This window comes from Papilio polytes, unplaced genomic scaffold (assembly GCF_000836215.1).
Source record: "Papilio polytes unplaced genomic scaffold, Ppol_1.0 DF822067.1, whole genome shotgun sequence".
Classification (NCBI taxonomy): domain Eukaryota; kingdom Metazoa; phylum Arthropoda; class Insecta; order Lepidoptera; family Papilionidae; genus Papilio; species Papilio polytes.
The window spans coordinates 8,607,631-8,632,225 of NW_013527137.1; the positions used below are offsets into that span (position 1 = coordinate 8,607,631).

Here is a 24,595-nt window from a genome sequence, read left to right on the forward strand (position 1 = left end):
TATAATATTAGTATAGATTTTATTAGAAGATGTCTGTACTTTTTTACCCAAGAACAGATGTTCACAAAAATTGTTAAATTATTGCTGTTATTAAATGATATTAAAATAAGCAAGTATCCTTAATTTTTTATTCACTTAAAGCTATTCTTTTTCTTCGATTTCTGGAAGATCTCTGTCAGTTTCTTGATCGAAATAACCTTCTGGTACCTCGTAATCATCAGGAGGTCGCATCGGACCGAACACTCGTTTAACCGCTTTCTCCTTAGTTTCTAATTTAACTATTTCTTTACTATCGTTTTTTGAATCCTTTTTCTCTATTTCAGGTTCATTTTCTATTGATTTAATTTCATTTATTCCATTATCTTTTATTGATGTTTCGGTTTTGATTTTTGTTAGTTCATTTTCTTCATCCGAGTCCATTTCTTCAACAAATTCTGTTTCTTCTTTCTTCACTTGTTTTACTTTAGGTCGTTTTTCAGCGTCATCTTTTAATTTTAACCTATAGGAGATATTTAGAATATAGAGATGAATAAATAACACTAACTGTTGCACGCGACTTTGCCTGATTGAAATTAAAAAATTATGAAACTGTAGCCTATGCTACTCAGTGATAGCGTAACTTTTAAATGGTGAATTTTTGGAATTGGCCTAGTAGTTTTTGAATTATCCCAATACATACAAAGATACAATTCTTTCCTTTTTATTGTTATATATAATGTTTCATATTGTAGATTACAAACTGTGAACCAACACTTTTACTACAAAAGTTGTAGTGATAAATTTTTTACTAACCTTTTTCCGTAAACAACTGAATTAGAGGCGACTTTGACTATCATTTTCTTATCGTCTTTCTTGATGAGGGGCGGCGCGTGCGCAGGCCGCGCTATATCCGCTAGTTTTTGTGTTTTCGCTAACTCAGCCTTTAATTTTTGTATATTCATCTAAAAATATATAAAAAAAGTCAACCGTATTCAAAGAAAATTATGTACATCGACAATTTTCATCTTCTTCACTTTGTGTTATACTTTGGGAATAAGTCGAACTAAATTATAATCTCACTAGCGCCCTCTCGTCAATATTTAAGTGTCACTTTCATACATGCTAACAAGTTATTCTTTTATTCCATTTCCTATACCTTATGTGGATACATTTTGTGTACCATACATTGATTTTACATATTTTCTGAGAACCAACTGAAAGTAGCACCTCTTTTACGGTTCAGACCCTCAGGGTTTATCACAAATATTCGTGAGAAAATTTCCGTAACATCGAGAAAATTTGTATTATATTAGAGCCCCTACTGTGCGTAAATAATACCAAAACATCTTATGTTATCGATAAGTCACGAATATTTGTCACGTAAATTTTCGTGATAGACCCTCTGTTACGTACCTTAGTCTTTGATATGTCAGCTTTAACAGACATAGCTTGCGGCGTGTTAGCGAGCTGGTTCATGTACGCGTCCAGCGCGTCATCCTCGCTGCTAGCGGCCGCGGGGCTCTCGCCGCGAGCTCGCAAACGGCCCAGTGACTTCTCTTCCTTAATTATCTTCTGTTCTATTTCGTCTATTTGCTTAAGCTGAAAAGAATTATATTAATTTACACTTCAATATTACATGTCCATAATAAAAGTCGCTTTCACACGCAATGCAGTTTTTATTTGTTACGTCCTGCACCTGTGACGTAATTGGACGTAGGTTTTATGGTTTTGACTCAAAAATAATAATAAATATTTTTTTCAGACATGTACAATTAAAAACATAAAAATTTAAAAATAGATCACAAATATGAAAACTTTACAACAAATATAAGCCAAGAGTAAGTCCATTCCAGTAAATGTCACATTTTTATATCAAGGAAAAACTTTAATTTATTTTATATTCGACAACTCTACTTAAATTATGTGTATGTATACACCATAATTAATAAAAATCAATAAATATAAAAAAAAACCTTTTTAACCGACTTTCCAAAACAAGGAAGTATTCAATTTTTATGTTTTTTTTTCATTAATCTATTTTAACTGGATATCTATTAACTCACCAGATCATCATAAGTGAGTGGTTTATTATTTTTATCGTCCGCAGCTCCCAGTTTTATCATTCTCATGTTACGTTTCCTCTCCACGTGCCCGGTGCGGTCCAGGAACGAGTCCTCGTCAGAGTCGTAGTAGTCGTCCGCGCTCCAGTCGCGCTCCTTACGACGACGAGATTCTGAAATATTAAACGCTTTATTATTCCACCTGTACCCAAAGTACTTTTTTTTTTATAACATAAGGTGGCAAACGAGATAGCGGCCACCTGAATCCGCCAAAATGGCGAAGCAACCGCTGTCCATAGACATCCGCAACTACAGATACTTAGCCCACCCTTATCCGGATAACTCCCCTTCCTATGTATATCCTCCTCCGTCAAATCCACTTCCCCTTCCCATCCTCTCCTTATAAGAAAATGGTGGTAAAAAGAAAGGGACTTAAATTAGGCCTCCGGCACCACACTCATCAGACGAAACACGGAATTGCTTCCATTTCACGCCTGTCTTCTGTGTGGTCGTGGTATTACTGGGGGCGTGCCGGCCCTGCAGTGCTGAGATGTTAAAGCAGGCGCTACCACTGTTAAGTACTCTAATAACAATAATAGTATAGTTACTTGTGTAGCTTGAAATGTATTTTCACTAATTAAAAGCTAAAATTATCACTGAGTAGCATATTTATTACTAAACTGTTTTTAATTCTGCGTAGATAAAGTCGCTATCGTTTGTAATCAATGTTGAGTAATAATTAATAATTCCATGTGATAGCGTTTTTACATTTTTTATTTACTAAATCAGTCAACCATACATGGTTGTCGAAACAGTTGACACAATGACACAACCAATTTTAGTTGATCACATCAAGTCTTTTATTTTCAACTCAAACAAAGTAAGGTAACTTACAAACAAATGCACAATTTGTGAAAAAAAAAAAACAGTGTCTATAACAAGTGAAGTATTTGTATAGTTACCATGTTTAGACTGCCGCAGCAGTCCAGCCCTGTCCAGTACGCGGCAGGCCTCCAGCGCGCACGCGACCACCGCCTCCTTCTTCTTACCGCGGTGTATCACCTCCGCCACCACGGGACGACCACGAGCGTCGTCAATCGGTAGTTCCACCCTAAACAAATACTATTATATCTTTGTAACCAAGAATCACACAATTATTTTTAACGAATGCATTAACTCATAATTGTGCGATGAGACTACCAACTAGTTGAACAATTACTAAGGATTAATTCAACCAAGTAAAAGGCTTTTTGTTGAGATTACTACATATTGTATTTTAACATTAAACTTAACATACAATTAAACAATATTATTTTCTGAAATTATGTACCTGCAAATAAATTGGCCTATGCCTCTTTCTTCACAATCGTAGCTCAACTCGTGACCTTCTCTTTCAAAATATCCACGCAGTGTCTTTTTAGGGTCAGTTAAATAGAGCTCTTCGTTAGCGGTAGTAGCATATGGATTTTCTGCAAGATCTGGTTCTTCCTCTGCATCCTCACCTAGAAAAGACACATACAGGTGATCTAATATAAAGAATACAGGGCCGGCGTTAGGGTAGGGCGCGGTTAGTCATCCGCTCATGGCATTGGACATGAAAGGAGCGTCACCGGTTCGTGAAAAGTCTCATATAACCTTGATTACATAAAAGTGTTTTACAGATAAATCAAAAATCTTTGTATGACTAGTAAATAATTTAATTTACCCATTCCCCAATCAATGCCTTGTTCCTCTCTTTTTCTCTCTTCCTCTAATCTTTCCTTTTCCATAGCTTCCTTAGCTTCTTGTATCATCCTTGCTCGAGACAATTTCATGTCTAATGCTTTTTGTTTTATTTCTGTCACTGTTAACTCCGATTCACCTTCACAATCAAAGTCTGGGCCCTGAAAAATTTGATATATAAGGCATAAAAAAAAGATAAACTGGTATCCATTGGTAAAACACCTTTACAAAAGAACATCGTTTTTTTTAAGAGGAAAATGTCATTACATTTTTCAAAATCTTGGTAGCCCAAGGTCATTCGTACATTTCACAGTACTTACTCCGCTTTGAGCTACTACATGAAAAATTGTGTTCTTCATATTGACTCCTTTGAAGTTAAGAGCCACCAAGATATATGAAAAGTCTAAGACATTCTACTGATTTTTTCATAACAGTGAACTAGCAAGTTAATTCAGTGGAATTGCAATCATACTAATATTATCACACCAATATTATAAATCTGAAAGTTTAGATAGATGGATGGATGGATGGATGTTTGTTAGAGTTTATAGCTTAAATGGTTGAACGGATTTAGATGAAATTTGGTATAGATCTATAGAATAGTCTGGAAGAACACATAGACTACTCACTTTGTTAATAAAAGTTATGGTATTGAATATAAAATTAGTCTAAATAATACATTACAAGCAAAATATAAGTCCTGGTGCTGTTTCCAAACTTGATTTGATGACCGACTCGGACTCTGCTGTAGTGCTTCTCTTTTATTCTGTCTCGGTTTAGGAATGTACCGTGAGTGCTGCCCAGATCATACAAGTACCAACCACAAGGCGGTTCACCTTCTTCAGCAAATGCTTTATATTGCAGGACACTATGGTGCCTATGAAATAATAAATATTCTTACATGATAATCATCATCATCTCCCCATCCATATTCTACTGCATTTTAATATTGAATTGTAAAGAAACATTTGCAAGTTATTAAAGCCAGAGTAAGTTTTTGGCAGAAAAAAAAAACACTAGTTTTAACAAAACTTTCTTCTTGCACTGACAACATATCATACTATATTTTATTATATTTAAACATATGGCATTATATTCTTGAACTCTCTGTGAGTAAACAAAACATTACCTTGATATTGTTGGATGTGCCATCACAACATCACAATTTGCTAGTCTTCCAAAAACATAGAATGGTTTTGTGGTCAAGTCAACCTTTTCAACAATCATACCAGATTTCAACACTTCTAGGCCATATTCTGAACCTGGAAACAAAACTTTAAATTAATAGTCTACCACAAAGACCTAGAAAGAGATTAGATGGATTGAGTGTTGATTTGGAGATGTAAGTCAATACAATACAAACCATCCGGACAAATTCCTGACCATTTGGGTTCTTTATAGGGTATGGGTGTAGCAAGCTCCTTGATGAGAACCGCCGGTGGTAGTGAACTTTTAGCGATCGGTTCTGATGTTTGTGTATTAGGTCCTTCTGTTTTGGGTTCTTTAAGATTATCGACTTCTTGTTTCACCTTTTTTGGAAGTTTTCCAATGCGTCCAACGAGTACTGGCTTCTTGAATTCTATGTCTTCATTTTTGTTTTTAGTTTCATCTTCCATGATAGGTTATTAAAATTTGAAAAACGCAAAATAGCACACTGCACTACAATAATTCTTATTGGTAAAATTATAATTTGAGGAATGTAGTAAAAGTAAAAGCACTGAATACTATTTAATAATTAATGTAAGTAAATATTGACAAGAAACTTGACCGTATGTAAATGTCAAGTTGACATTAGTGAAATTATTGCAATACTACTTTACGCCTTTTTTGCCTTATGAATTAATTCATTGGTGTGATAAATACAATTTTTGAGAATAAATCATAACATGAAATAAATCATAACGGAATAGTATCAAATAATAACAAAACAAGATGAAAAATTACGCAATAAGAATGATTATTGTCAGTTAGGAATGAATGAAACGAAGACTACTTCACGGTTTATACTTTGCCAGTACAGTTGGACAGTTTGATGGCTATTCAAAGATAGTATGGACTTACTGCCGCACATTGGGCTGCATCCAGTCGCTCCATAGACAACTTTATCTGATGTTTGAAATGTCTCTTTTTTTGCTTGAATGTGCTTTGTATCAGTAAATGCATACCTTATAACGTAATATTTATCTTGTATCGATGTTTTTGGTGCAATTAGAGCGTTTTCTCTGAAAATTTGTATGGAGTCGCCCTCAAAATTGGCGATAACTCAACTATCGCACAATTGCGCCTTATTTTCTCTGAGATTACGTTTGTACAACTTGTAACGATTTTTTTGGTATACTATTGGACACGGGCATGGGTGCGATTTTTGACTTATTCAAGGTCAAAGGTCATAAAAATTACTTTTTTGCATATTTCAGCGGAATGGTTAGCTTTATCAAAAAGTTGACTAGGACGAAGTTGTAGATCATGAAATTGCCTATAAAATATCCATACATACTTTTTTCATAAGAGCCATAGTTTCAGAGATATAGCGATTTGCACATCCAAATTGTCCCGATTAATATACCCGATACTTTAATAACTAATAATCCCTAACCACTAGAACCAGAGGTTTGAAATTATGCGCAAAAGTTTCTATTATTGTTTTAGGTGAGCGCTAAGAAAGGATTTTACGAAAATATATTGCTGTCAAATTTTGTCTGCTATTTTATTTTTTATTCTTCTTTCTTCTTCCTTTACCACTGCTGTACTTTCTTTGACAAAAGTGAACTATACAGGACGACCATATGCGGCCGAGCAAAGTTTATGATTCTACCAGATTGACTCTCCTTCACAAGTCATTTTTAATGGCACTAATGACGTCATAAAAATGCTGGAATCGTCGTTTTCAAAATCCTTCCTTTGCTTGTGTCTACTCTGACTTGATGCTCCATCGAAACCCCACTTACTAATCTACTGCAATTGTTTGTTTTTAACATTACAAACAGAAACTAATTATGAAAATGTATCTACTGCTAGTGAATAAGTTAATTTTTTAAGTTAGTAAGATCAATATTATATCGAATACAAAAGTATCATTCGTTATTAACTTTTTCTGTCCTATCTTTAATTAATTTTTTATTATTTTTAAAATTGTAGTTATGATTTGACAAGTCACTTTGCTTGAAAATCTTTCCATGCAATTTTCAACCCCCACGTTGGATATTTACGGGACGATTTTCGTAAAATCTATTCTTAGCACTCATCTAAAACAGTAATAGAAACTTTTACGCAAAATTTCAAACCTCTGGTTCTAGTGGTTAGGGATTATTAGTTATTAAAGTATCAGGTATATTAATCGGAACAATTTGGATGTGCAAATCGCTATATCTCTGAAACTATGGCTCTTATGAAAAAAAGTATGTATGGATATTTTATAGGCAATTTCATGATCTACAACTTCGTCCTAGTCAACTTTTTGATAAAGCTAACCATTCCGCTGAAATATGCGAAAAAGTAATTTTTATGACCTTTGACCTTGAATAAGTCAAAAATCGCACCGTATACCAAAAAAATCGTTACAAGTTGTACAAACGTAATCTCAGAGAAAATAAGGCGCAATTGTGCGATAGTTGAGTTATCGCCAATTTTGAGGGCGACTCCATACAAATTTTCAGAGAAAACGCTCTAATTGCGCCAAAAACATCGATACAAGATAAATATTACGTTATAAGGTATGTATTTACTGATACAAAGCACATTTAAGCAAAAAAAAGAGACATTTCAAACATTAGATAAAGTTGTCTATGGAGCGACTGGATACAGCCCAATGTGTGCCGCTTGTTAGCGTTCACACAGTGTCAGTTGATTGCCAGTCCAGTTTTTGAGCTCTCTGATCAACTGTACTGGCTAAATGTAAACCGCGCATTACTGAACGAATGAAAGAATGAAACAAAGCGCCATATCAATCAATCAATCAATTCAAACGAATTTGTGCCGACAGCTAACCGATTCATAATTTTGTTACCGTGAATATTATTTCGAACATAACTTTATTATCATCAAGTGTTTTCATTTACTTGTGTGTGTATCAGTTATAGTGATAAAACATAACAGTGTATTCATGTGACAAAGTGACCATATTGTTCGACTTCGTATACAAGGTATTTGAACAAAGATTTACCTGTAATTAGAATAATCCGCAACCTTATCAATGTTGATCATATCTATAGATGATTGATACCGTAACTAACACAGAATATTTGCAGATTGTTGTCAGGAATTAAGATAAATTTCGTAAAATGCGGCTAGTGCGTAACGAAAAAATATTTCTTTTTTCTTAATTTTTGGGTTATGTTGTCGTTTCTAGGAAGGTTGAATCATACTATTGTTTATTAAGTGAAAGCAATTCTCCAGGTCACGGTATTCTATAACATATTATCGTTTTCATCTTGCCAATAATCCAATATTAGATGGTATCTTAAACAATTTGTAACCAATTTCTCTTCACGCACCTTAAAATTGATTGTTCAAATAAACTTTTACCTTATATAATTTGCCTCGAGCAGTGTTTCAAGTTGTGAATTTAGAAATTTGCTATGCACAAACCAGTCTCACAATCAAGGTCACTTCGTGTTTATTATATTTGCCTGTACTTTATAAAAAATCAAAATACTGGACTGAGACCTTTATGTGACTTTGTGATTCGTTTCTTTATATTTAAGTGTTTTGATTTTTTTTATTCAACATATTAAGAATAGTTATAACATGTACTGCATAAAATTTATCAACTAACAATCTATAAATTGGTGAAATGTATGTATGTTTACTATTTACTACCCATATTTGTGTAGTCACGGAAGTAGATGTTTGACTACATACTTCAATGTACTGCATATCACCGTTATCTACAAGTATCCCTGGCACTGACACTAACTTTTTAATGATAAAAGCTGTTTTTATCATTTAATATATTGATAAAGAGAAATTTCGGTGATATTTCATGTCTGTTTACAAAATGTGTTCACTTGTAATTTATTATTTTTTTTTATTTTGCCTTACTTAACTTATTTAAGCAAAACAAGTAAGCAGAAAGTCTTCCAATACTGACATTATATTAGAAAAAAAAACTCTTTTATAACAATAAAATAAGTATTTCTAAACTTATCTATACTAATATTATAAAAAGTAATGATTTTTATTTTTGTATTAAATTGTATTTTATGTATTGAAATAACTCAAAAACTTCTGGGCCGATTTGTAAAATTCTTTCACTAGTAAAAGCTATATTATCGCTGAGTAAAATAGGCTATATATTCAATTTTATGTTGACGAAGTCTCACAACAGCTAGTTTGACTATAAAAGGAGTGCCAATATGTCTCTCATTATAATAAACAGTTAAAATTAATTAACTAAGGGTATCTACTGGCCCGATCTACATTCAAAATGCTTTGTTCCTCTCTTTCTCTTAGAAAAAAATTAGATAAAATGTAACAAGTATTCAACAGTGGAAACAGAAGAATTTAACAGTCAAATAATAATATTTGATAATATGCATATGCTGTATGTGTAAATTATTATTGCTTTAGGTCAGATACCTTTGTTTACACAATATAAATGTTTAGCTGTTGTGTTACATATGACATAATATAATAAATAGAGTGGCAAAGTAATAAAGACTGTATTGTATTGATTGACTGTAGGTCTTTTCTAACACTACTAAAGAAATAATATACTGTTGAAATTTGGGTTGGTATGTCTGTTAACTAAACTTACATCTTCTTTCTGTCCTGAAGTCCTGTCCTCTTTGATGTGTCAGAGTAATATGGAAACATGTCAAATAATTCAACTTATCTTCCCAATTCATATCTTGTGTGCAGTAAGTCTGAAGTAACTTAGAGGTCTCAATATGTGGACCTCAAAGTCCTTTGTCATCTAAATATATTTTTATTTTAATTATACGCGATATTGACGTAATTAAAAATATGTTAAAGAAATTTGATTTACAAATAATTTATAATGACATAATAAAAATAACTAAAACTAGTGATATAACAATATTATAATATTAAATAGTGTGACATAAATTTGTTACAATAAGTATGTTTGTGGACTCTGTTCTTGCTGATTTGGCTAATTGAAAAAGCTTAAAATTAGGATCTAGATGGTTTAGAATTTAAAGCAATGGGTTCTTTATCAAATCCATTCATAACCTTTAGGTCTAAAACATTATCTTGTAATGGTATCATGATGATTTCGAGTTCTTCCACAGAAAAATTGTGTTTAGGTTTCATGTATAATAGAATTAAGATTTGTTTTTAAAGTATTTGTTAAGTAATGCGAAAGGCACGAACTGTAGCCTCAATCACGCCGTGCATGTCAACAAGTGAAGGAAAACCTTGATTGAATTACCAAATGTAATGTCACAGAATTACGTCTAACCTAGATTTGGTAATATTATCCACTATAATTTGAATATCTTATTTAAAGGAGCATAACGTGTTATAGGCTATTGGAATGTTTTACTAAACTTAAACTTTAATGTGGCAATTATAACTTAACTAGCTTCTGCTCTAGACTTCGTCCGCGTGGCAACGAAACTTACTGTGCTTTACGTCTGTGCCGAATATTGAGCTTCGTTAAGCCGTTAAGCCGATACGTAGTTATACCAATCCATCCAATCTTTAGTATTTATAATATTAGTATGATAAAAACGGCTACATTCAGTCCATCGGGGTTTCTTTAGGATGAGTGAGACTGGTATTATATCGCGCCCGAATTCGGTCTTTCACTGCAGGACACTCTTCTTTTTTTTAATGAATAGTCGACACCATCCTTATTTCGATGATTTCGCCAACGTCAAAGTTGAAGATAATCGAAAGTATAAAAAACAAGACCAAAACTTTGAATAGCAGCTAACTAGATAGACGGAATCCAGTGTGATTGACAAATAACCACTAAAACTCTTGTTTGTTTGTCTACCGTTAATTTGGTCGTAGTCTTGTAACTTGCCAGGCCCAAATTCACAATAACTTGATACCAATTGTTGTTAACATTGTCTTCTTTTAAGTCGCTTTTTTTTTGTGACAAACATAACCGTAGTTTACGTATTACTATCGACAATTTTACACTATTATTGTATAAATCACATTTCATTTTGACACTTACGGTATATTTTTATAAAGGTACTTGTTGTATGGCAAAGATGTAGTATTTTTTTCCCACAAAACAACGGTAGACTAATGTCAGTATGTGGGTAAGAGACCACGTCATAGAAGTGCCGTGGAGACCGTTACTAAATGACTACATTGGAGCGGTATCAAGCGTAATTAGTTTTTTTTTTTAAATATGAGTCAAAGTAGCTCATGTTGAGTATTAAATCATACAAATAATAGATATACGAAAGTTTAGATGGATGGATGATTGTTTGTTAGAGTTTATAAGCTAAATGGCTGAACGAATAGAGATGAAATTTGGTATAGATGTAGAGGTTAGTCTGGAAGAGCGCATAGGCTCCTGACTTTTTTTTCCACGCGGACGAAGTTGCGGGTGAAACCTAGTATATATAACACAGGTTAGTTTTGATTTTTCATACAACTTATACTTAGAGCGTGTTTAAATGACTAATTAACAATTCAGTATGGCATTTAAGATATTTGTTACCTTTAGATGCTTACAATGAAATCAAGGTGCTTATCTTTGCTGAACAATGTCTCAATGGTTGATTTAAAGCCTTCCTCGTCTTTTTGATTTGCTTTAACCTTTGATTGCCTTTCCATATATTGAATAAAATCACATATATAGACATATCCTATTGACTTTCAATTTTCTTAAATGTCAATATATGATAGGTAATTTAAAAAAAAGGCGGCTATACCGAACCGTGTTTCGAGTTCGATAAAATTATCGAACTTAAAATTTGCATTTCGTATCATTTTTAAGTTGGGGTCTATTAGAAATACATTAATTACTTAATATCAAGGGCACTTCATTTGGTTTATGAGAACAATTTTAATGTTATTTTAATATATACTGTAAGTGAATGGAAATGTCAATAGGGGACATCTAAGGTGAAGGTATGGCGACAAGATTAATTACGTAATTGGCACCTATTCAGAATATCACGAGGACATTATTTTTCTAAGTTGTTTCTTGGTCTCTTGCCCTCATTGTATTGGTATTTAGAAGATAATACTACATTAATATTGAATTAAAAAAAAAATTAATACTTTATCCAAAACAGTTTTGTACAATTAGTGGGAGTCTGTCTCCTGAGCCAGTAATAACTGTGTTTCAGGAGGCAGGGCCTTCTTTTAACGATTGTATAATATATAGTAATTTCATACAAGTTTATCAGTCGTCATATCTAAATGAACTCCCTTGCGCATATCCTCTTTCACACAATCTATCCATAGTTTTTATATTTCCTCGTCATTCTCCTATCCTTCCTTCCCTCGTATGATTATTTGCATAAAGTAAATCAATAAGCGGTAATACATCCTCACGTCTTTCGTAAACGAATGTAATTAATGTATGTTATTGTAAGTGTTGCCCAATACTTGCATACGAAGTCTATTGTGACGTCAATGGTCGCAGGAAAGACAAGACTTGTAACGTGCATTGTACTGTCTGTATGGTGACATGGAACTGTGATACTTTGGATGTGGTATTGTTTTGATTACTTAGAAGTACACGTTTTTACAGATTTGGTTTTTGTAAATATGCCATATCCTTTATTTTTTTATTCCTCCCATCCATTGTCATCAACTGCGTATAGTTCTAGTTTTATAAGTTTTATAAATAGGAAAATTATATTACTGTAGTGGTTTGACTGACTTGTTGGTTGTTTATTTAACTACGCATAATGCTGCAAATAAATATATGCATGTTTGCTACATTTTCCTCATGTAAGGTGTGAATATAAATAGATTTTTCGCCATATAAATCCACTATAAAATACATATAAATGTCAAAGTGGTGATTTTAATACATTTTGTAAAAAAAATGTTTATCATTTTATATCATATGTTATTGCAATACGAAGGGCGTTTCCTATCATTTTGTGGTATTAGTGTGATAAATTTCGTTGTAACGTTATAATAATATCAATTGCAATCGAATACTGACTCCGATAGTAAATATCTAAAGTTCGTATCAACCTTGAGATGTTCCTTATTATGTTTTCTTTTTTAATTGTAGATTAAAAGCGCAATTTAATTTGTTTAAAAAATTACTGTTTAATTAAAGTTGTACACAATGTCGACCTAATATTAAAATATCTTATTTCAATACGATGTGATACCGTAATGTTTTTATGGTATATCGTATGACTTAAACAATGCGTAATTATTTTCGGTTCACTAACCTCCGAGTGGTTGATCTCTATTTTTTTAATGTTGGCATGGGCCAGATACTCTTTGGTTTATTTAAAATAGATTCCGTTTCTTTTCATCATTTTACGCAAATAAAATATTAGTAATCCTTCTTAGGACTTAATAAAATCCTGTTTGACTCAAATAAGTAACTAACTTTAAATAACTTTACGAAATAGAATATTAGAAAATGAATTTTGAAGCATGATCGATTTGAATAAACATAATCCACATCGCGTATAATCTTTCGTATCTTCGTGCATTTAACGTTTTCTTAGACATTTGCATGCAATGAATGGTAGAGTTTTTGTTGCGTCTTTGTCTCGTCCACGCAGCGATGGCTCCGTAATTAGCCGACTTTCAAAATAGGCCCGCGATTCGATCTGTGTTCGGCCGCTCGATGCCCCTTGGACACTCGCCATCGGCCATTGTTCCGACAACGTTCGCAACGCGAATGTCGCAAGGTCTTTAAACTCTTCGAGTTACAATTATCACATTCTATTCCATTAGAGTTTAAAAAACAGCCCTGTATATAAAATAGACCTTCCAGTGTACTGTTATGTGTATTTTTATTTTTTTTGTTAAGATGCACCAACTCAAAGATGCCAGACATCGACCCTTCAACGAATAACAACAGAGGAACTTAGATTTCATTTGCGAACCTAAATCTTACCCTTCTCTTCTTATCGAAACTGTGAACTTCCCTTTTCTCTATCTAATCAAGTTTGCAGAAAAGCAACTGACTATGCTTCTGTTACAAGATCGTGGATTTCATATAAGGAATAATTCGTGCGTCTTTTCAGATTATGGTTATTTCTCGATAATAATAGTGAATCTCCTATCGTATTTGGATGTAAACTCAGTGAAAGGTATATAGCAATTATAAATATCGCCTCAGGTTAAAAGTTATGACTTTCACTTATTGAATGTTGTAAGACAAGAATGTAGTAAATATCTCTTATAGTGAAGGGTAATTTCAAATTGAATGGTTTTTAAGAAATGCATGTAAATACGTGATAGATATAGATCGTGCAATGATATCCGTGAAGCACCAACATGCATGATTGTCGCATGTCGATTAGATAACACGATAAGTGACTTTAAATTGGTAGAAATTATGTATTATCGATTATTCGCAAAAAATAACATGTTTGAAATATTCTACATGAATGACTTTATTGTCATTGATTTCTGTATTTTGCATTTCCTATTTGTTTTCTGTTAAGCTTACCTTATAAAAGTGGAGTACAATACCCTCTTTCTGAACGTCCCCTCCTCCGTCGGTTGAACTTCGACAGCGGTTACTTCACTATTTTGATGAATTCAGGTACCAACTGGCTTGTTTGTAACCTTATACTAAAAAACAAATCGATTCTCCCGAAGTAGTGTTACTCTTTGATCTTTTAAGAGATATTTTTTATCTGTTTTTAGTGGATGGGTCGCAACGTTAGCTAGGTTATAACTATTTCTTGATCCGTATATAAATTTTAAACTGAATATCAGAGTTGCCTTCAGTATTTGAAGGTTATGTTTCAGTCAAGGTTTCGGTACCCGCACGAGGTAAATTCTTGTTTCGCATTAATCACTTAATGGATGTTTTATGTTAGTTTCGTGAATTTTAGACGCGCCAATGTGTAGTATATTGGGCAAAGAGCTGACCTTTTCATTCACATGGGGAAGTATGTACGTTTTTAACTACTGGATAGAGTGAATGAAAAATTGAATTCTCAATCTGTATAATATAACGGTGCTGGGAGAAAAAGAAAGATATAAGAAAATAGACGCGCAATAAGTTGAATTTACATTTTTCATTGCTATCCTTCTCAGACTCTTTGAAAAAACTGAGACAATGAATCTTTTTTTTGGTGGGTTTCGGTGATGGAAACTCAAGGTAAAAATACTGTATGTACAATGGCTTGTGAAAAATTATAATTCAATTTAGAAATCAAAAAGGATTTGAATTTATACAATGAATCACATGGGTTGGTAGCCTTGTGCGGGATAAAGACCTCTTGCTCATGTCATAGCGGCCAATGTCCCAGTTCTGCAGTTTTTATGCACACGTTTGTCATAGTTTTTATATAAAGTACAATGTGTTATTTCAACAACAATAAAATATAGCACTATAGCTTTTCTTGTAGTGTTCGCAATCCTTTTTAAAAAGATTTATTAAAATTACATTGCCCCCGTATCCGGCCTTTGTCCGTATAACAGTTTCCTACACAGCAGTTTATGTAATGACTGTACTCAAGTGGGTGGTCCTTGATACTGTCTCAATGCCTAATATGAAGTCACATTCAACTTTACTATTGTTGGGAAATATACCTAATGTTATCAATTGTAAATGCTGCTGGTTGTGTGACTTCTTACTAATGTTGTAAATGCTAAAGTTTAGATGGATGTTGTTAGAGTTTGTAGCCTAAATTGCTGAAAGGATCTTGATGAAACTTGACATAAATGTAAAAGATAGTCTGGAAGAACACAGGCTACTTATTTTTATTTTTTGTTTAAATCCCTGCCGACAGAATCGCGGGCGAAAACTAGTATTTTATATATTTTGTAACAGTGAAATATAGCACATTTATATACGAACACGCAATATCAATTTACACATCGAAATGTTTGTAACGTTCATACGAAAGTACAGATTTGCTCAATCATCATACATCATATGTTTACCAGTCTTGATAATGGATATACGAGTACAAGATCAAAGTACGCGTGGAATTGCAAACCGTTCACTCGATCACTGCGACTTACATTCTACACTTTACAACCACAATGTCTTAATCAGAAGCGTTTGTTGTGTTTTCAGAACTAACTTTACACTGAATCGATTCAAACAGCTGCAAATACATACATTCCAAAATAGAATTTATCACTAAGTGTTATGGTTCAAAATTGTTTGAATATCTGATGCAGAGTTTTCGATGATCCCAGTAATCAAAGCTCAAATTGCGATCTGCAACGTGTCGTATGTCTATCGCAATTAAGTTCAAATTAATGGAATCAATTTATTACAAGTTAGAAGTGTATGACGCGAGGGTTGGTTCTGGCGGTATGCCAGTTGCGACTTAGTCATGAACGCAAATACTAACTTGATAAGGGATCAGTTTGCTGTTAGTATTACAAGACGAACTCTTTCAACACATGCTTGGTATAAATACTGTAAAATGTATGACGTTTAGGCCATTCGTAAACAAGGCAATGTAAATGTTTAAAATATTATTGTATCCTAACACCGAAAGTATCCGCGTAGCGTTTCGTACACACCACAAAGACATTAAAATCCCTTGGACTGTTACGAAGTTGACTAGAAAATAATCCGATTATCGAGTCATAATTTTTTTTAATCGATTTAGGTTCTAATCTGATAATGAGGTAGACATTACTCGCTCACATATTATGTTAAAAAGGTTCATTATTAAAATACATAATTACATACAACGTAAATATGAATCTATAATTCTTCAGCAAATTTTTCTGCGACAGTGTATTTATGTTTCAAAGTACAAACCGTTGTTTCAGACAATCGACTTAGTAGAGCACGACCCGAATAATGCTTCCGTGTCTAATGGCCCATGGACGATGGATTGCGGCCATTCGATAAATATAATCGATTAAAAACGAATATTTTAAACAGTTTTAATAGTCGGTTCACGTGAAAATTTGTATGCCAGGGGATGGTAGTGGAACGCAAGATTAGTTCACAAAAATAAAATTTATAATGTTATCTATCAAACAAAATTGAATAATTTTACACTGTAAAGCTGTAGTCGTTAGTGCGATTGTAAGTGCTTATCTTTTGCTGTGTTTATTCATCATTCTCATGGTTACAGTGAATAAAAACATATTTGATGCATAGTAACGTATGTATGCATCTTGTATCCACGTGGTATCATTTGAAGAAAAAACCCGTGCGACGAACGTTCATGTGCTAATTAGAGCATGCATCGGTTGACAGTTTCCGCTGCTCTAGAAGCATTTCCGTTAATGATAGGACATTCGATATTTACTTTTCTGTTAAAAGCTTAATACGAGTGCAAAATTAATATTTTTAAACAATCTTTGACAAATAAGAAACGAGATCAAAATATGGGAAAGTGACAAGTTCAGTACACAACTTTTCTAACTAAATTAAATATCAGAGACTAAGTTTTTTTGTAAAACATGGAACGTTGTAAATTACGTGTGCACCTGAAAGTCCTAAACAATGTAATGGCATCAACATTTTAAAATAAAAAGAGAAAATACAACAGTTTGAATGCGTTGTCCGTAACACGAATGTTAGTCGATCGTTTCTCTGGCCACGCGTCACCGAGCGCGAATAATCCATTTGTTGATAATCGGATCGCCTTGCGTTATTGTGTTTTGAGTTATGAACATTTTGTCCAAAGAACTATTATATCATTGCCATTGTTGATCTCGGAACACTCGATCGATTTACAATGTTCGTATTTAGGTCTTTGAACACAACTGAAAATTGTATTTTAGCACTTTACAAAATGTTTTGATGAGATTGTAGTATTCGGATTTTTTCCGTTAATCTAAACTTAAAGAAATATACTAAAATATAAATATAGGACATATCAATATATTTCAGCAAAGGGAATCTTTTACCGGGTTATAAACTTTTAGACAAGGGTTATTTTTTCTCCACACAAATAACTTCAAGTAAACCGTAATATTATTTGACTGTGTGTGTAAAAAGACTGTTTTTAAATTTGTTCACCCAATGTCCAATTTATTCGATAAAAGCCTTCCAAAATAAACGTTTTGATCCCTCTTGTCCGTACAATAAATTGTCAATTTATCAGCACTACCTTTAATACTTTTTAAATGGAATGGATTACCGCAGATTGGTTTATAATCTGCATGTCCTGATAAAACACGAAGGTCGGTTGTAAACGATAGTTTGTTTTGGCGCCTGTGATGACAGGTAATTGATTATTTTTATCCTATTCGATTAAATTCCTTTCTAACGTACTATCGAAAGCTAATGTTTGATTAGATATAAAATAGTAGCAAAACAACTTAGATCACTTTATGTGGTTGGATTTTCGTAGAAAACTACATTTTCAGAAAGTAACTTTTTTGAAAAAGCTACGAATAATTAACCTTTCATTAAGAACTTTCAAAGCTTTAAGTCGAAGCGAAGATTTTTTCGTTAAAAGCTCTAGAAAGGTTTTCTCATTTTTTTTAATATTTGCAAGGTATTTTAATTGCAGCGACTTTTGCTAGAAATGCCGGTAGCTAGCAACCTTGGCATCATTTAACTAAAAATATGCAAAAGTATTCGAGGCGAAAAAATTTTACTTTTAAAATTTAAATATTGAAATTAATTTTTGGCACAATTTAAAATAAAAAATATTTTTTCTGAATTACCTAATCGTTATGGTACAATAAACACAGTAGGATAGAGTCTGATTGTCGATGTAAAAATAACAAAAAAAAAAAACGTAACCGATGGTTGTCTATTCCCTCATCTACCACTGGGAAGACGAGTAGGGTGAAACTTCCAACTTGATTACTCATATCTTTACTGTGTTTACGTAGTCCGTATATTTTCCAAATTAGAAACATGTTAATCAAATTAAACTATGAGTTTTTAACGAATTGTTTGCATTTGTTACTGTCATGTATGTATGTTTATTATTTAACTAGCTGTTCCCGTGCGGCTTCATCCGCAGGAAATTATAAAAACTTTTCTTTATCGTTTACATTTGTCAAATTATCAATTGTATGTCAAAATGACACGATGATAATCTATGGCAATCTTGTTTCCTTATGTTGGCAGCAACTTATGGTCTCTTTCTCACATTAGTATTTTTGTCCAATTTATTTACCCACTAAGTTTAATAGCGTGAAAATTTATAGCCTTAAGCGTGACGTAAGTGTAGGGCTTTTTAATAAAAAAAAGAATTATTCAAAAATATGCTGTAATTGCTGACATCTTAGGCAACAAAGAATATAGATACTGTATAGAAGAGATTAGTTGTCTAGGTTTTTGCAATCTCTGGTTGTTTAAAATTTGAGAATTTGTACTAAACTTAAAAGGTATCAAAGGTCATTTTGTGATGTCTCATTGAATAGAAATGAGCTCGTGATGATAATTGAGTGAATATAAAAAGTCGTAGAATTTTAACGACGTAATCAATGGCATAGCACATCAGTAATGGCCAGCTCTAGGCATTTTTATGGAATTGCCTTATTTCTCATACGAATTCTTTCTTACCTTACGACTCAGATAGGCCCTTGCTTTACCGAATGTTTTGGTGCTTTTTTTTGTTAATTTCTAAGAGTTTTAAAATGTAAACTATAAAGGGTAATTGAAATTTTATTTTGAGTTCCAATCACAGTTGCATAGCATAATTTTTTTAACCCCGTTTTCTTCATACTCTGTTGGGCTTTAGATTTTTGTTTGATTGTTTAAATCTTTAATTACATTGAGGTAGATAAAGTTAAAAAGGGATTTAACATATTTTTAGAAGGGAAAAATGTAAATGATCGCCCTTGCAAGGTTAAAATTGTGATTGAGCAAAGAACCGGTTTCGCGGTTTATTTCTATAAATATTAATTCTTTAAAAATGTAGTCTTGGGAAATACACATTGATGCCAAGTTTTGAATTTTACATGTGGTAAAAACCTATGTGATTATGAGGAAATTGCGGAAAAAGCGATGACATAAATGGTGTTCATACTTTACGCCTTATAATATTAATAATTTCAATGAAGAGAAAGCTGTACCGTGGAATTTAAATCGGTCGAATTGCTTATATCAATTTTTACATCCAAATTATTTCTTACTCAGTCACGTTGGACGACAAGTATGTTTATATACTTTTTATTGAAAAAATCTGCATTGATTAGTTATCGAAATTTCTCGGAATTAATTATGACATCATTTCATAAAGGAACGGTTTGTTTCCACGCTCGATACATTGATACAAAGAGATGTTAACATCTCCTTCATTGTCTATGAAAAATCTGAGGTAATAATATATTTTTTGCTTGGATTTTTCAGTCATGGAATCCAACGGCAAAAATCAATCTAGACGTCCTTTATGCTTCTAATAAGACCTTGATCTTCAGTAGTGAAAAAAATTACGATGGTTTGTTGTAGCGAAACCAGTCCCATTCATTCCAATGTGTTGTTTTGTCAATTATCATAATCTTACGTTTGTCTCTTTCACAGGCACTGCGGAGAAAGAGACGGATGCGACAAGTCGAATTGAAGTTCAGAAAACTCGCAAGTGCTCCAGTGATATGTCGTGAATTTTGGTGTAATTTTCCGTCTGTAGAAATATTTCGAAATTTAAAGTTTTTGAAGGTTATGCGAGTTCTGTGATTTTTAATTAATTTCCACTCATCAAAATCCGTTCGATAGTGCTCAAATGTCGATGTCGTGTTAATAGTGCTCTAACAGTTCCTTACAATGGCTAGTGACTCAAATATAATTCGTCCACAAAGTGAATTAATCAGTGAATTTACAAATTTATCATAGTTTTTTAATAAAATGAAATAATCTACAAAGGAATTGAGAACAGCGCCATCTGTTGTCCAGTAGCTGCAATGTGTACATGATAAAATGGAGGCCGGTTTCATACCGGTAGCCGCGAGCGGCAACGCTGGAAATAATGCGTTGCCGCCTGCAGTGGTGGCGCCACAGGTGAATGTAGTCCGAGCGCCAGGCCTGAAGCGCGGGAAAATGGAAGAAGCGATTTCAGATCGAGTGAGTACTATTTAATGCAATATTTTGTCAAGTTTGATAATCTTAAAATAAAGTTTGGTCTTAGATGAATGTTCATTAATATTAAAAAGCTTAGCTTTGCTCGATAAGGCCTCTTCAACTGTTAAAGGAAGAGGCTCTTTCTGTTAAGTGTTGTCTTGAAACGTGAAGAGAAAAGGTAGAGGAATTTAAGTATAAAATTATAAAAATATACGTTTAAAAGAATGAAATAAATATTAGAATGGCGTATAAAAATATTTCTTGGATTAGAAATCGATTTAATGAACATAGTTTTAATTTAATTTCTAGTAATGTTAGACAAATTGAAAACAACGGTGATTATAAACTTGACACGTTATTAAAACACCTTATAGCTAAACTTGCTGTTGCCCGTGACTTCGTCCGCGTGGTATTAGAAAACATACGAACTATAAAAATAACAAAAAGCTACGTATCCCTTGGGAACCGGACATTTCTCGGGGATGAACCTTATCCCATGTGTACTCGAGACTTTGTTTTATATCTGTGCCATATTTCAATAAGATATGTTGAACCGTTGCAGAATTTTCGGTAAACATTAAAAAACTAAATTAATGAATCTCACGGGAACCGTAACTATTCCAGGGATAAAAAGAAGCCTATGTCCTTCCAAACTATGCTCTAAACCTGTGCCAAATTTCATGAAGATCCGTTCAGCCGTTTAGGCTACAAACGCTAACAAACATCCATCCATCCATCCATTGTAACTTTCGCATTTATAATATTTATATCTGTGCTAAATATATGATTACTAAATGGGTCTGGCCTAGTCTAGACAATACAATGCTTGCACAGTGCATTTGTCAGGCACTTTTGCAAAGACATATCAGCTAATGCAGATTTTTCGACTTTTAATTAAATTGTTTTCTATCGCGTTACACTAAAATTTTAATATTGCAATGTATTTCGTATAAAGTGAATTGATCGTTTAGAAACGTTTAGAGTTAATATTCCATATTAGAATGGTCTGAGTGCTTTTACTTGTAGCGGCTTCGAATTGTTTTATTTCATTTTGTATTGTAAAAGTGGATATCCCTAGAAAGACATTTGCAATACATGTAAAAAGTGTGAGACACAGCCCATTTTTTGTGCATCTAGTATAAAAACATGTGAGGTCTTTGAAAAAAGTTCTTAAAAAAGATTTTCTACCATCTTGAAGGTCAAGAATTCTCACAAATCTGCTCTAAGGAGACTTAAAGGATTCTGAGTATGGAGTAAGGGAATACGAAATATTAAGTTAACATGAAGTTAATACAGTAAACTATAGCCGCTGGAATTCAACGGAATAAGATTGTTTTTTTTTTAAAGACAAAGACTTTAGATTTTAGAGATTACTGAGATATCTCGAATGCTGCTGTAGCCATTGATTGTCGAATTACGTTCGAATGTAAATTGTTTAGGGACCTAAATTAAAGTCTAGTTACATTCTTCACGATCGACTTGTGTCTTATGAAGCACTAGTAAGGTAAAAGCCATTAAGGTTAATCGATTTAGACGCTTCTAATTCTTTAAAACTAATTAATTGGAAATAACACTTTATATAGCTAACGATAATGATGAGCGATCTAAGGGTTTATCACAAATATTCGTGAGAATAACATCGATAAAGTACACCAAATGTAATACAAATTTTGTCTGTGACTTTGCGAATATGTTCTCGCAACTGTACCGCAAATTTTCGTGATAGACTCCTGTTGAAGATTTAAAAACTTGTTACCCTAATCCCAGTTGTCAGAGGTAAAATTATCATGATGGCAAAGTGTTATAATTGTTATGTATATTAGTTAATGTCACTATAATCAATGATAACCACCATTGTCTTTGACGAATGCTAAATTGATAAATGGTTAAAGAATGATGCATGATTTGTCTATCATTATTCTTACGGGATCGTTATTTCTAACACAAAAATACTAAGTTGTTTTGTTCTTAGCTTTGTACGTTCGCACTTGCACTAGTTTTCGGAGCAAACACAGGATACGATTCCGTCAACTTCCGTCATTTTAGACACTTTACCCACCTATTTAATAAACTAATACTCCCACTACTGGATGTTGGGGGACTAATCAGTGACGCTGTGTGCGCGGTCCGCGTCGGTCGTGCGACGAAACGCCCTCTGTCGGAATTTCTCTCTTGCGAGAGTAGTTTGAGATAAAAAATAGTGAATTACGTGCCAGTGTATGTGCGAAAGTGTTTTAAATTATAACCGGCAAGTGTTAGTTATGGTTTACGTATCACCTAAGCGAGAGTGATGTTTCACGTACATTTGTATCAATTTCACCTTTATATGCGCATATTAAAGACTTATCGGTTCGTTAGAAAGATCGCTCTTTCATGTTAGCGTATCGCTTTTGTTTTCTACTTGAAGGTACATTAATGTTTCTAAACTTCGATCGCTGTAGGGATCGACAGGGGGACAGCTTCAATATAACACCATTAGGACATGACCCCTCTAGACCTGGCCTAGATCATCGACTGGCGACGCCCATGGATGTCCCATAGCTGCAAAATTTCTGTGAAGTACACATAACCTACACACAGTGGCGAAACCTGACCAGAATCATTGAAAATCCTTTTATCTCATCAATGACATTAGTGTAGGAAAATTAACTTTTCCATTACTCTTAATTTTATTCTGGTATAAACGTTATCGTGATAAACATAATTTGTGAATACTAATTAACTTAAGTAATTTTGATTTCCATGTTGTTAAAATGCAGTTAACACATTTGTTCCGAACATATACTAGCGTTTTACAATATTTCTTTAGTAGTTGTTTGCGATCTCAAGTTAATGTACTAAAAGTTATAGTTAACGCGAAATCTCTACGCACTAAAGTAAATATACCGATAAGGTAAATATTTGAGACGTAATTAAAGAGGCCGCTCGTATCTGTTGAGCAACTTTTAGCATGTACCGCACTATCTTGTCATTTGTAATAGTGTTAATCTGCACAGTTAACATTGTTTACGCAAGATTTGTTGTGTTACCCTTTCATTATTTTTCACTAATGGTGGCCAGCGAATCAGTTCACGTTGGGGCAGCTTGTTTATGGTAAATTTAGCGAAAGACGTCCATCTAAACTTTTCTGTTTTAAGTAACAATTAAGATATAAACACGACATCAGTAATCTATTTGTTACTCTGGGACTACATTATATCTTAAATGTTTCTGTTTTTGAGGTGGTTGAATGAAGTCGATGGTAATCGTCTCGCAAGTCTCTAGGGATCTTTGTAGAAGGTTTAGATATTCATACTCTAAAGTAAAATGATCTTCAAAAGCAAATGTATTTGTATGAATGAATGGTGGAAAGTGACGCTAGAACGCGGCAGGTCTATTTCTAGGGTCCCTAAACGCAATGTTAAGGTCTTTGTAAATTTAAGACTCCGTTATAATTTTCTTTTTAGACTTGTCTTGGGAAATGCGGTTATATCATTTTTTTAGTAAATTTTTAATGTGCATTTTGGCTAAAGTCATTATTTTGTTGCTCTTATTACAATGTTACATTAGCCTAATTACTATTTAATAGTAGGTAAAGTAGACTAATTAATGTATTAATTATTAGAATCATGTTATAAGAAAAAAATCTTAAATAACTACTTATGTATTTTTTAATTCTAGGTTTTGCTCTCGACATCGTACTTGGAGATAGAAAAAACAAACAAAAATAAGTAGCCTCTGTATTCTTCCAGATTATCTTTGTCATCTATGTCAA

At 33.2% G+C, this 24,595-nt stretch overlaps 2 protein-coding genes across 11 annotated transcripts in view; one reads left to right on the forward strand and one right to left on the reverse strand.

The window, feature by feature from the left end:
• Positions 1-114: 114 nt before the first annotated feature.
• On the reverse strand, positions 115-5,531 carry LOC106106947 (kanadaptin). Its single transcript, XM_013287605.1, has 10 exons — positions 5,125-5,531; positions 4,891-5,023; positions 4,446-4,638; positions 3,745-3,922; positions 3,370-3,541; positions 3,002-3,150; positions 2,043-2,212; positions 1,393-1,578; positions 793-941; positions 115-499 (listed from the first exon to the last, which is right to left on the reverse strand). The coding sequence occupies exons 1-10, from the start codon at positions 5,375-5,377 to the stop codon at positions 142-144; spliced, it is 1,941 nt and encodes a 646-aa protein (XP_013143059.1). The 5' UTR covers positions 5,378-5,531; the 3' UTR covers positions 115-141.
• A 2,173-nt stretch (positions 5,532-7,704) lies between these two features.
• LOC106107161 (mitogen-activated protein kinase-binding protein 1-like) overlaps positions 7,705-24,595 on the forward strand; it is a 60,531-nt gene continuing 43,640 nt past the window's right edge. For 4 of the 10 annotated variants that reach the window (XM_013287878.1, XM_013287881.1, XM_013287879.1 and 1 more), the window contains exon 1: positions 22,955-23,140. Coding sequence is in view for 4 of the 10 variants with exons in the window: in XM_013287884.1 (XP_013143338.1) it covers positions 20,701-20,844 (144 nt within the window). In the remaining 6 variants the exon portion in view is untranslated. Of the gene's footprint in view, positions 7,904-20,307; positions 20,845-22,954; positions 23,141-24,595 lie in introns of those variants that run through there. The other 6 variants (XM_013287877.1, XM_013287886.1, XM_013287884.1 and 3 more) reach the window with 5 other exon arrangements.

What these genes read in the sequence shown, in the direction of transcription:
- LOC106106947 (XM_013287605.1), bottom strand. Translation starts at nt 5,377, where the DNA reads ATGGAAGATGAAACTAAAAACAAAAATGAAGACATAGAATTCAAGAAG. An exon ending in ATAGGCCAATTTATTTGCAG is followed by an intron (nt 3,151 to 3,369) that starts GTACATAATTTC and finishes GTATTTGTTTAG; the next exon opens with GGTGGAACTACCGATTGACG. An exon ending in CTGACATATCAAAGACTAAG is followed by an intron (nt 942 to 1,392) that starts GTACGTAACAGA and finishes ATATATTTTTAG; the next exon opens with ATGAATATACAAAAATTAAA.